The sequence below is a fragment of the Calidris pugnax genome, unplaced genomic scaffold (genome assembly GCF_001431845.1).
Source record: "Calidris pugnax isolate Ruff unplaced genomic scaffold, ASM143184v1 scaffold407, whole genome shotgun sequence".
In the NCBI taxonomy this organism is placed as follows: domain Eukaryota; kingdom Metazoa; phylum Chordata; class Aves; order Charadriiformes; family Scolopacidae; genus Calidris; species Calidris pugnax.
In genome coordinates, this window is record NW_015091179.1 from 159,377 (window position 1) to 171,767 (window position 12,391).

At 56.4% G+C, this 12,391-nt stretch overlaps 1 protein-coding gene across 2 annotated transcripts in view; it reads left to right on the plus strand.

Moving 5' to 3' along the window:
* TEX264 (testis expressed 264) overlaps window positions 1-12,391 on the plus strand; it is a 43,149-nt gene that overhangs the window by 2,427 nt on the left and 28,331 nt on the right. For both annotated transcript variants that reach the window (XM_014959489.1, XM_014959490.1), the window contains one exon: window positions 6,986-7,207. In XM_014959489.1, coding sequence (XP_014814975.1) covers window positions 6,986-7,207 — 222 coding nt within the window. The remainder of the gene's footprint in view (window positions 1-6,985; window positions 7,208-12,391) is intronic.

Below are 12,391 nucleotides of genomic sequence, written 5' to 3' on the forward strand. Positions count from 1 at the left end.
TCCGGTGCGGCCTGGCCGGCGCAGGTGGGGCGGGAGGCGGTTTCCCACGGTGCAGCTGGGTTTGGTGTGCTGGGGGGGAGGGGGGGGGGGGGGGGGCTGGCAGGGTGGCCAGCAGCCTTGTGTGTGTGCTTGGGCACGTGTGCTGGGCGCTGGTGTGGGGCACAGGGCTTGGGCTGATAGTTTGTGCCCAGTGCTTCTGCTCTGGGGGAGACTGCCCTGCTTTAGGAACCCTCATGGGCCGCAGAGTCCCTGCCCCGCTTTCACTGCTTGCAAGATGGTGCTCCCAAGGGTTGGACCTGCTTGGAGGGAACTTGTCTGTGAAAACGTAGTGCTGGGTGGCTCCTTGGAGCACTGTGGCAGGAAGATATCGGAGGCAACTGAGTTGTCTGTGCTCAGCAGAGCCTGGTGCACCCAACCACCTTGTGTCTCTGTACGCTGTGACAAGATGACTTATCTTTACCTTCCAGTTGTTGCTTCTGGATGATGGGAGGTGGAGAAGAGCCACCCTGCAGTGCCTCTTCCTGGCCTGGGAAGGAGGGTGGTGAGGAAGACACGTACTCCCCAGCATGAGCTGGGCAGAGCAGGGTTCAACTAGATGTGCTTGACACTTTTGTCCACAAAAGTGTCATGTTTGGAGCAGTGAGGGCTGGGAGCCATGGGAGTGCCTGGCAAGGTAGGGCCCATGTGGTCAGAGTGGCCAGTTCCCCTACCACTAGTTTGTGTCCTTGTGTCGAGGTCCTTTTCTGGAGCTGAGAACCCTGGTGCTGCTGCTTCCTCCCCCAGCATCTCTGGGGGCAGAGCGGGGTGGTTGGCACTGTCAGAAGGGCTCAGTGTCCATGCTTGGTGCTGTCCTCCTCCAAGGAGGTGATGTGGACATGCCTGTGGTTGCCCTGCAGACTTTCTGCTTGGGCACTGTGCCTTGCCTCTCTGTTTGCCGAAGCATGGGGTGGTGAAAGCTTGTTCTGCTGAGCCCCACGGATCCTGATAAGGATATTTGTGGTGACTCCTGCCATGGCTGGCACAGGGACTGCTTTCCCTGGCAGCACCAGGCGAGGCTGGGAAGGGGCGGTTCCTACATGACCCTAGAAAGTTGGGGTGGCCATGCAGGATGAAACTGCCTCCTCTCTCTGGTCCTATGTCTTTTCTGCTGTTCCCTGCAGCTGTGACATCTCTGCCTTCACCCTGCAGCTGGAGCAGGCAGTGGGGCTGCAGAAATTGTCTGAGTCTCTGGTGGCCTCCCAGGGTTTTGGAAGCCATCTGTTTCTCCTTTTACAGTTGGACCTCTCAGGAGGGGAAGACCGCCTCTGCCAGTGTGGTTGAATGGCACTGGTGGCCAAGGAGACCCATCTTGGTGTTGGTGCTTGGGGGAGGTTTCCCTGGATTCAGGGCTCAGCTGGTGAAGACAGCTTTTGGCCTGCTGTGGTCAAGGCACTCTGGGACTTCTGCCTGGTGATGATGCTTTGCAGGGAAATGGCCTCTCTCTTGGAGCCTGTGGGGCAGGTGGTGCTCAGGATGGGCACAGTGAAGGCTCCGGGCATTGCATGTGTGTGGAGCAAGCCTTGGAGGGTGGTGGAAACTCTCAGGGACCAATAACCCCTATAATGCATCTCTGTGACCAGGCTTCCCAAGCTCTGGAGGCCATGTGGTTGGCTCTTGTGATGGGAGCCCAACCTGCCCTTAAAGGCTTGGCAGGCAGCCCCTCAGACCTTGCCTTTCTTTGAAAGGGCTGCCTTTGCTCATGATGACGTCAGCCTGAGCCTCCTGCCTCCATAGATGCTGTGGTGGCTGGGGCACAGCAGGGCTGTGCAGGTTGTAGCTATGGTGCATTGAGCTCCACATGGTGGCATGAGTCTCCTCTTGCCTGACTCTCCTGGGCAAGCCATCAGACCTGGGTTCTGCCAGAGGAGCTGGGCTGCTGGCGGGACCTTCTCCAGGCTGATCTGTGGCTCCTGAATTGGTTCCTGGGGAGACCCATGTCTCGCTGACAGGCAGGCCAGGCCAGGCAGGGTGCTGGGAGCAAGGTTGTCCTTGGGCAGAATGGACAGAGGGCTACCTTGCCCCTGGGCGTGTAAAGATGGGGCTAGTTTGGGGTGAGTCATTTGGCTGGCAGCTGCAACGCTGATGCCTGGTGTGCTGGCTCAGGCACCAAGCACCCCGGTGTTCTGTGGGGTGCTTCTGTGTGCTCATACCTGCTGTAGCCATGGTGGCACGGGAGCCAGGAGATGGTGTGCACTGTTGGCTCCTTGTTCCTGGAGGTCCAGCAAGGTGGGATCAGTCACCCAGGCTGCCTTTCCCCTGGGAGGAAGAGATGGCCTCCTCTTCCTCCTCGTTCTCGGTGCTCTCCTGACCTCAGTGAAGCATCCTCTGGCAGAGGCTGGTCCACCCAGAGCTGGCCACCCACCGCGGATGTTGACTTGTCACCAAAAATAGACCTTTTGTCATCAGGCAGCAGAATGTGCTCGTTGTCTGCTGTGTCCTGTGGTGTCCCTGGCTGAGTGCCGGTGGGCTCTGGCCAGACAGTCACCTCGAGCCTGCCCCTCGGCCACCAGCTCCTGGGGGGTTTGGTGCCCCTGGTGCTGCAGCAGGAAGGGGCTGATGGCCTGCAGGTGCCATTTGCTGTGCTGGTGGACTCATTGCCAAAGGAGGCTCTTGCTAGCAGAGGGGATGGGGATGCCAGAGCTGGGGAGCAGCAGCCGTGTGCTGGCTCTCTGCTGGGAGTGGGTCTGGGGGCAGCCCCACGGCCGGGAGCCCGTGGGCTACCTTGGGGTCACACCAGGCCTTGGGGCGGCCGCTGTCACCGCTATCCCTGGGCTCCCTGCTGGCTCCAGGCTCTCCAGCATTCACACAAGGATGCTCCTCGAGTGCTGCCGAACCCCTGCCAGCAACATTTTATGTGTTTTAATGGACAAGATTAATATTAATTTGCACTTTTTTTCCCCCCCCTTTTTCCTTTTTATTTAATATTTAGCAGCCCAGAGGACTTCTCCCTCCTTCTCCCACCTCTGGCAGGAGCAAAAATAACTTGTCGGCGAGGACTGGATGTGGCAGGCGGGTTTGTGCTCGGCTCCAGCCAAGTGTTTCTGCTCACATTTAGCTGGAGGCACGTGCTAAGGCCTTTTGCCTGCAGTGCACGTGTTGGTGTGCTCAGCCATCGGCCTGTGCCCAAGCCTTGGATGGATGAGGCCAAAGCCCCTTTCTGAATGCAGAAATGTGGGCGTTGCTCCCGTATGCAAAGCCGGAGACGAATAGGTTAAATAATTGTCTCTAAAACTTCTCTATCAGGGCGCTTGAGGGAGCAGAGGCCACCCTGGAAGGATGAATTTGTTAGGGAAGGGCTGGTTTTAACCAGAGTATTTCTTTCCTCCCATGAGACAGGTTTTGCCAGGCAGGGGAAGAGGTAAATCTTGCTGCTGCCCTTGAGAAAGCGCCTGCGGGGCTGCGTGCTATGAAAAGGAAGTTAAAAGGAGGCAGCAAACACTCCTGGTCCCAGTGGTGGTGCCCACTCCAGCAGCTCAGGTCCTTCCATCGCTTGCTTTGGGGCTGGGAGTGAACTGTCTTTGCTCAGGATGTAAACGGAGATTGCGTGTTTAAAGAAATTTTATATAGGTTTCCCTTGTATCTTTGCTTCATCTGGGCCTTTCCCCATGGATGCCCTTTCCTGCTGTCTGTGGGGTGGATCTGCTTCTCCTTCTCAGCCCCAAGGGAGCGGTGCTCGACGCAGTCCTGTCTGCAGCTCCCTCTGGCAGCACAGGAGGGCAAGAGAGAGCTGTCAGGCAGGTCCCCAGCCTGATGGCAGCTTCTGCTGCTTCTGACAGCCTGATTTCTCCCTTCCTATTTACATCTGCTTGTGTTTCCCCTCCAGGATGGTCCTGCCGTGCAGCATTAAAGGGTGTTTAAGAGGAAGGGAGGAGAAGGAGTGCGGTGTGGGTAGTTATGCTGCAGGAGAAGACGTTGGTGAGCGCAGGCACCGGGCTCTGGCCAGACAGTCACCTTGAGCCTGCCCCTCGGCCACCAGCTCCTGGGGGGTTTGGTGCCCCTGGTGCTGCAGCAGGAAGGGGCTGATGGCCTGCAGGTGCCATTTGCTGTGCTGGTGGACTCATTGCCAAAGGAGGCTCTTGCTAGCAGAGGGGATGGGGATGCCAGAGCTGGGGAGCAGCAGCCGTGTGCTGGCTCTCTGCTGGGAGTGGGTCTGGGGGCAGCCCCACGGCCGGGAGCCCGTGGGCTACCTTGGGGTCACACCAGGCCTTGGGGCGGCCGCTGTCACCGCTATCCCTGGGCTCCCTGCTGGCTCCAGGCTCTCCAGCATTCACACAAGGATGCTCCTCGAGTGCTGCCGAACCCCTGCCAGCAACGTTTTATGTGTTTTAATGGACAAGATTAATATTAATTTGCACTTTTTTTCCCCCCCCTTTTTCCTTTTTATTTAATATTTAGCAGCCCAGAGGACTTCTCCCTCCTTCTCCCACCTCTGGCAGGAGCAAAAATAACTTGTCGGCGAGGACTGGATGTGGCAGGCGGGTTTGTGCTCGGCTCCAGCCAAGTGTTTCTGCTCACATTTAGCTGGAGGCACGTGCTAAGGCCTTTTGCCTGCAGTGCACGTGTTGGTGTGCTCAGCCATCGGCCTGTGCCCAAGCCTTGGATGGATGAGGCCAAAACCCCTTTCTGAATGCAGAAATGTGGGCGTTGCTCCCGTATGCAAAGCCGGAGACGAATAGGTTAAATAATTGTTTCTAAAACTTCTCTATCGGGGCGCTTGAGGGAGCAGAGGCCACCCTGGAAGGATGAATTTGTTAGGGAAGGGCTGGTTTTAACCAGAGTATTTCTTTCCTCCCATGAGACAGGTTTTGCCAGGCAGGGGAAGAGGTAAATCTTGCTGCTGCCCTTGAGAAAGCGCCTGCGGGGCTGCGTGCTATGAAAAGGAAGTTAAAAGGAGGCAGCAAACACTCCTGGTCCCAGTGGTGGTGCCCACTCCAGCAGCTCAGGTCCTTCCATCGCTTGCTTTGGGGCTGGGAGTGAACTGTCTTTGCTCAGGATGTAAACGGAGATTGCGTGTTTAAAGAAATTCTATATAGATTTCCCTTGTCTCCTTGCTTCATCTGGGCCTTTCCCCATGGATGCCCTTTCCTGCTGTCTGTGGGGTGGATCTGCTTCTCCTTCCCAGCCCCAAGGGAGCCCCGCTCAGCACAGCCCTGTCTGCAGCTCCCTCTGGCAGCACAGGAGGGCAAGAGAGAGCTGTCAGGCAGGTCCCCAGCCTGATGGCAGCTTCTGCTGCTTCTGACAGCCTGATTTCTCCCTTCCTATTTACATCTGCTTGTGTTTCCCCTCCAGGATGGTCCTGCCGTGCAGCATTAAAGGGTGTTTAAGAGGAAGGGAGGAGAAGGAGTGCGGTGTGGGTAGTTATGCTGCAGGAGAAGACGTTGGTGAGCGCAGGCACCATCAGGGATGAGGCTGGGGACAGCAGAGCGGAGATCCCCTTTTGGGGGGGCACATGGGGATGGGAAGTGATAACATGCTGACCTTATGTGCACCCTCTCTCTGCCTCCCACCATCCCCGTGAGAGCTTTGTGATGCCAAACGCTTGCAGGGTGTCCCTCTGTCTTGTTGCCACTGTCTGGCTTCCTGGCCAGGAGTAAAAACTCCTGGTGAGTTTTTGCTGCCTTGTGTGGCAGGAGTTTGGGGACTTTGGTTCTCCAGCCCTCACCGGAAGAGGGTGGCAGAAGGTGGCCAGACTTGTGCATCTGCTGCTCCTGGTTGCTGGTTGCCCCATCATCTCATTATCCAGCAGGCTTGAGAGCAGGTGGCAGGGAAGCACGAACACTCAGATGGTGTCCCCTTCCTTGGTGGCTCCTGCACCCCCTGTTCTTCCTGGGCTCCTTTTTAGGCCAGTGTGCCCTGGGGCAAGGAGCTTTGTCTCTGCCTGCTGGCTCCTTTGAGTGTCTCTTTGGGGACAGAAAGGACAGCAGCTCTGCTGGGGACAAGGGAGGGAGCTGGGCTCTGAGCTCAGCGGTAGGAAGGCACGTTGTGCCCTTGGGTGGTGTTGGTGGGAGGGAGTTGCTGGGCTGTCCTGCCTAGTGCTGTGGGTAAACATGAAGTCAAGTGGTGGGATTTTGTTAAAAACCAGAAATGAAAGCTGTGGCCCAGGAGATGCCAGGGTCCTGTGGGCTGTCACCGTGCTGGGAGCAGAGCCTTGAGCACCCCCCTTGCTGGGCTGGGGGCTCTGCAGCCTCCTGTCTTAACGGCAGGCATCCCCAAATCTGGAAAGAGAGCATGTTTCATGTCTTGCATGTGGTTGGAGTCCAAGATCCAAGAAGTGTTTCTCTTTGTATTGCTGCAAGCAGCTTAGTGACTGCATGTAACTCTGTTGTGCCTCAGTTTCCCCACTGCTAAAACTGCACTGGACTGAGTGTGCCCACTTAGGAGGGACACAGCAGCCTCTGGATTTATCTCCTGCTTAGTACTGGTGGTCCATGCTGGTGGGTTGTGTGTGTTCAGGTGGTTGCTGGGGGCAGGTGCTCCTGCAGGGTGACCTCCTTGGGGCTGGGATGGAGGGAAGCTGGGCAGGTTGTGGTCACATCTCTTTTTAGCCCCCCTTTGGAGTTGCAGGGATGCCCTGCAGATGGGGATGGCGGTGACTCAACAGTCGGGTCTCCGATGGGGGTGTCAGGAGAGATGCTTTCTGCAGTAGCTGTCACCTGGGGTGGGTTTGGGTGAGCGGCCTGGTGGGGTTTAGTTCTTCTCTGCTGCAAGTCCCTCTGCTCTCCAAGGAGAGGAGCAGTACCTTTCCCAGTGGGCTGTGAGCTGAGGCTGGGAGGAGTGTGGACAGTTTGGGCCTGGATCAGTCGTGGTGAGGAGAGGGCAACTGCTGGGCCATAGCATTTACCCTGATTCATGGTGGCCTCCTGCCTCCATGCACAGGAGCTTGAGGTTTTGGCAGGTCTTAAGCCTCTCTCTTCTTCTGACACCATCTGTCTGTCTCCTTGATCAGGTGTCTCCAGAGAAGTGCCGCTTTGCCATAGGCCGAATCCTGAGCGAGGGAGACGCAAAGCCATCAGAAGAGCAGATCAAGCGGTTCCAGAAGTATGGCTTCAAGATCTTCTCCTTCCCTGCTCCCAGCCATGTGGTCATGGCGACCTTCCCGTTCACTACGCCATTGTCCATCCATCTAGCAGTCAACCGTGTCCACCCAGCCCTTGACACCTACATCAAGGTAAGCAAGTGTGGCAAGAAGAGCGTTGCATGTGTTTGGTGAACTGTCAGAGGCTTCTCTTGCTGACAGTTGATGGGGCTGCTCTGACGTGTCATCTCTCGATGTCTTCCCTTGGGCACTACCATCAAGATCTTCTCCTTTTGCAATCTGGCAGGTAGTTCCCCAGCAGGGATGTCCTCCCATTCACTCCTTAGGCACAGGGGTGTCTTTTCTGCTGTTTTGTGTTTACGAGAAGCAAGTTCTTACCGGTGAGTTGCTTCTCTTCTCCTTAACGCAGGGATAAAAGCTGGTTTTCCCCTTGAGTGTCTCGCTTGTTGTTAGGATCTGGCAGGTATGTGCCCCTTTGGTGTAATGCATTGTGCCATGAAACTTCTGTTTCAAGTGCCAGCATCACCCGTGGGGCAGCTGTCTTCTGCAGGAGCTGGAGGAGAAGTTAGAAACTTTCTGGCCCATGGGCTTATGAACACTTGGTTTCAAGCAGTACGTTGAAGTTTGTGGCCCTTGGCCCTGGCTGGGCGGCTGGCTGCTGTGGGCTGTGTTTGCCCTCACCCCTGAGCAGAGCAGGTGGCCATCCCCTCTGCTTCTGGTCTTTTTGAAGCCGGCTCTGCTGCCTTGCTCTGGCTGCCAGACCAGCTGCGGCAAGGGTGTTCCCAAGCAGCACATCTGAACAAAGACTCCTCCACGTCCAGCCTTTCCAGAGAGCGAGGGTGGTCCTGACCAGCCGGGCGATGGAGGGAAGGGACCATCCTTCCTGGAGGAGGAGGAGGATGATGCTGGGGAGGGGCCGGCGCCCATCCCCTGGCTTATCTGGCTGTCGAGTTCTGCCACTTGCGTTTGTTCGTGTTGAAATGCACTATTTATAAACTTGCTTTTCCTGGCGAAACTCCCAGCCCTGTGGGGGAACCGTGCGAATCCCTCCAGCCTGCGCTGTGCCGCGGGATGGCTGCTGGGCTACCGACCCCAGAACTTCAACCAGAGGCTCTTTGCCCACCCTCTTGCCCACCCTGGCTGGTACCAGCAGAAGATGCGTTAGCTCTGGCAGTGTGTGAGAACTGATGCTGCTCGTCCTCCCCCTGTGCTGGAGAGCTGGGGGAGAGCAGAACCAGCTCCTCGCTCTCCTCTTCCATCCTCTCTCTGTCTCTTCCTGGAACTCTGCCGGCTGTTTTTTGGTGGGGAGGGGGGGTATGGGGTCCTGCTGCCAGCCCCGTGGCGGACGTGGGGGCGTGCGGGGAGGGGGCTGGTGTGGGTGGGAGCATCAGGTTGGCTGCGGGAAGTGCTGGGCGACGCGGGGCTGACGCTGCCGTACTTGGGGAAAGGTCCCGGCGAGCGCATCTGTCGCATGAGAGACGGAGTTGTTGGGAGCTAAAACGGGAACCACGGGCTGTTCTGGGAGCACCTGGCAGCCTTTCATGGGAGGGACTGATTTTTTTTTTTTAATTTTTTTTTTTTAATTAAAATAAATAACTGAAATTGCATGGAAACGCAGCACCCAGGGCTGCGTGCGGAGGGAGGGGATGTGTTTAGATCTCTGCCCCGGTCCCAACAGCACGTGTGTCAGCCTGCGTGCCTGTGTCCGTCCTCAAGTCCTGCAGCAGAGTGTGGCCCTCCTGCCCATGTTAGACCGACCGTGGGGATGTGGGCACAGAGGTGAAGGGTTGGTGATGGGGTTGCCTTGCTGGTGTGGGACAGAGGGGAGTGGGTGCTGCTGGTCCCCACACGCTGCGCAGTGGGGGATGCCCTGGCTTCCTCCTACGTGGTGTGGGGGACTTGGGAGGCCGTTTGCAGCCATGCCAGCAGCTTTCCTGCTGCTTCTCCTGCCTCTCTGCAGCTTCTCCCTCAGGCTGGACCGCTCTGGGGCTGTGCTGGCACTTCCTGGGGCAGAGGGATGGGGAGGGAGCGGGGGAAACTTTCATGGAAACAGGTGACCTGTGCCCGCTTGGTGGTGGGAATAGGGGTTGCCATGGAGACAGCTTCTCCAAATAGCATCCTTCATCCCACCCCCGGCACCCGGCTCCCTTAAGCAACCCGAGACAGCAGCGAGACAGAGATTTTGCTTTATTTATTTATTTCACGCTGTGCCTGCTCTGAGAAGGGTGCTATTAATGAGGGCTGGGGGTCAGGCCTGTCAAGTGCGCAGGTTTCCTGCTGCCCTCCCATCCTGGTGGCAGTGGGGAGGAAGGGGATGGGATGGCAAAAAGCCAGGAGCCGTGAAAGGGGTCTCAGCAGCAGAGATGAAACTCCAGCTCCTGTGGAGAGAGGGAATTAGCTGAAGTGGAGGGAGGATGGCATGGCCACCTGGTCATAGGAAGGAGGTGTGGGAGAGCAGGAGATGGAGAAGAGGGGTGGAAGAGGCAGGGAGAAGGGTGGAAGTGGGGAGGGAGGGTGGAGAAAGCTGTGGAGATGCTGAAAAACAGGGAGGGGGAACAGGAGGAGAAGGGAACTGGAGGGGATGTGTGGAGTGAAGGAGCTGAGTGTTTGGGGACCGGCTGAGGGACCAGGACAGCGAGAGATGGTGGAGAAATTGGGGGCAGAGCTGGAGGAAGCCCCACCATGAGTGGCCCTCCAGTGCCCTTCCTGTGGCATCCCCTGAGGTTAACTGCTGGGGACATCAGGCCCCCGAGGCCGAAGGCTGGTGGACGTGGAGGGGAAGAGTGTCTCCTTCTGGACTCGCTGGTGCCACGCTGAATCTACCAGGGATGCCCATGGCTCAGGGCAGTGTGGGTGCAGTGGTGCTGGCTTTCAGCAGCCTGGGTGTCGTGTGTCCCAGTCTGCTGCTGCTTCAGAAGATTAAAAATAAAATTGATAACAATTCTTAAAAAATAAATAGGGTGCCGGAGTCTCCTTTCCTTAGGTTTAGAAGGGAGATGGACTGGCGTGGAACAGGAGATGCTGTGGTCAGACTGTCCCTGCAGTGAGCCTCCTCGCTCCCCGGGCTGTCCTGGGGCTCAGGAGCTGGCATTTCCATGAGTCTTTTGGGAACTGTGGGAAAATGGCTGCAGCCATCCCTGGTAGGTAAGAGGACATCCCTCCCCTGGGACGGCAGGCTGGCAGCAGCAGCAGCAGCAGCTTGCTGGCTAGAATTGCCTTTGGAGAAGCCCAGGAGAGCCTGCTGGCTTGTTGTTCTGTGGGGGTTATTTACGGCGTAGGCTGGGGTTATTTAGTGTCCCTAGAAAGCATTTCTTCCCTAATAGCTACTGCCGATGCCTCTTCCTCCTGCCAGGCAGGTATGTCCCACTTTCCTGGGGTGACCACTCCTGCTCCATAGCATGGCTGCTGGTCAGACCTGTCAGTCCTGACTCCCAAGGAAGAGCTTCTGCAAAGATCCTCCCTGGTGGGAACCCTTTCTGACAACACTGGAAGCGGGTTGTTCCCCTGTAACCTCCTGCCATTTCAAGGAGCATTTATTCTGTCTTGGATGTAATGAGTTCTCCCCAGTGGGCTGCATGTGCCTGCATCTCCCTGCATCCATACTGGAATCTAGAGGGCTCTGCCAGGTGGGTGGGCTCGGATCTCCCAGCCCTGGGACTCCTCTGGCAGTTGGAGAGGTGGCTAATGATGTCCAAGATGGAGCTGGCAGGTGTCTCCCACAGCAGCCCTAGAAGCAACTGGCTCAACCTGGCCTCTTTCTGTGGGGTTTTGGGTCAGTTTTGTGCTCTCTCCAGCTGAGGAAGATGAGGATATGCAAGTGGAGTGATGAAGGAGGAGAGTGATGCCAGCATCGTCCTGGCTGCCTCCTATGAGCCAGAACATGAGCTGGCTGGCTCCAAACTCTGACTTGGCCTAACTTGGAAAACTGGGGTTTAATCTCTTTAGATGATCTTGAAAAGGCCTGGGCTCTGTACTAGGACACTTCCCACCTCCATGGGTGTGTGAATCACTGCTTTACAGTGCACATCTCGAGCAGTGGCAGCCAGCATGGACTCTGTGAAGCCAGGAAGGATTTGGGAAGTTATCAGGCTGGCTTCTGCCTGGCATGGGCTGCCATGCTTTTCTGCACCTTGGCCATCTATGGGGAGCTGAGACAGAGTGCTCTGTGAGGTGCTAAAAAGACTTGACTTGCTCTGGTTTATAGCCAGGGAAATGCATTATTCCTTTGGCCACGAGCTTGGAGCGAGCTTTGCTTTTCTTGTCAGCTATGGCAGGTTAGGGTGCAGTCACCCCTTGCCTCTCTCTTTGATAAGCTAAATATATGGAGTTTATAAAGTCTTCCACTCCTGTATTTTCCAGTATTTTCCATGTTTTCCAATCTTAATTCCTGGATCCTTTTTTTTTTGGGACCTGTTTTCAGCGTAGGAAGTTCAGTAGCACAAATGGATGCTTTATTTCAGCACCGGTCTTATTGCTGTGGTGCACAGACCTCTGGTGGAGATCTTGTCCCCTGTCATGGGTTTGCTCTGAGCCAGCCACCAGTGACTTCAAACGTGTGCCACTGTCCTTTGATGGAGCTGTAGTTTCTTGATTGAAAACGGGAAATGGTATGGAGTCCTGTCGAGTGAATGGCACGAGCGCTGGTTGGTTTATCAGTCGCCATAAAAATAAATGACGTTTGCCAACAGGGTCTGACAGCTGTGAGCGTGTGCTGGCTGGCATTAATTATGCCGGTCTCCTTTGCTTCCTGGTGATCTGGTCCCGTTCAGCCATCCATTTATTTTGCTGTGGCTCAGTCTTTGCCTGACCAGCCTGTGCTTGCCCCGAGTCAGCTATTTGCCCGTTTGAGTGTTGGCAGGTACAGGCTGCTGTCTCTCCTGGGACTTTCTAGCATCTCCAGCTGGCCAGAGATCCCCCCTTTGACACGCAGACAGCTTGTCAGCTGGGACTTCAGCGCATATTAAATGTATGTTATCTGGACCCGTGAGCCGTATGTTGTATCTTCCCGTGGAAGAGCAAACATTTCACCCACATCCTCTGCCTGTGTTGTCTGGCTTTGTCCTAAATTGCTGAAATACTCGCTGAACGCTCCTCCCTTCTCCGTGGTGCCACCGAGGTGTCCCCCGGCTGACGTGTCCGGGATCTGTGCCATCCTTCAGATTCTCCTCCTCTACCCAGTGCCCAGAATGGCTTCTTAATGTGAATGGCTTTCTGTCTGTAGGGGACTGGGAACTTACACGTGGTCCTTTTCAGCAGCTGACCCGGGGTGCCCAGCGCCCTTGTGACTATAGCTGCACCTCATCTTTCCCCCCTTGC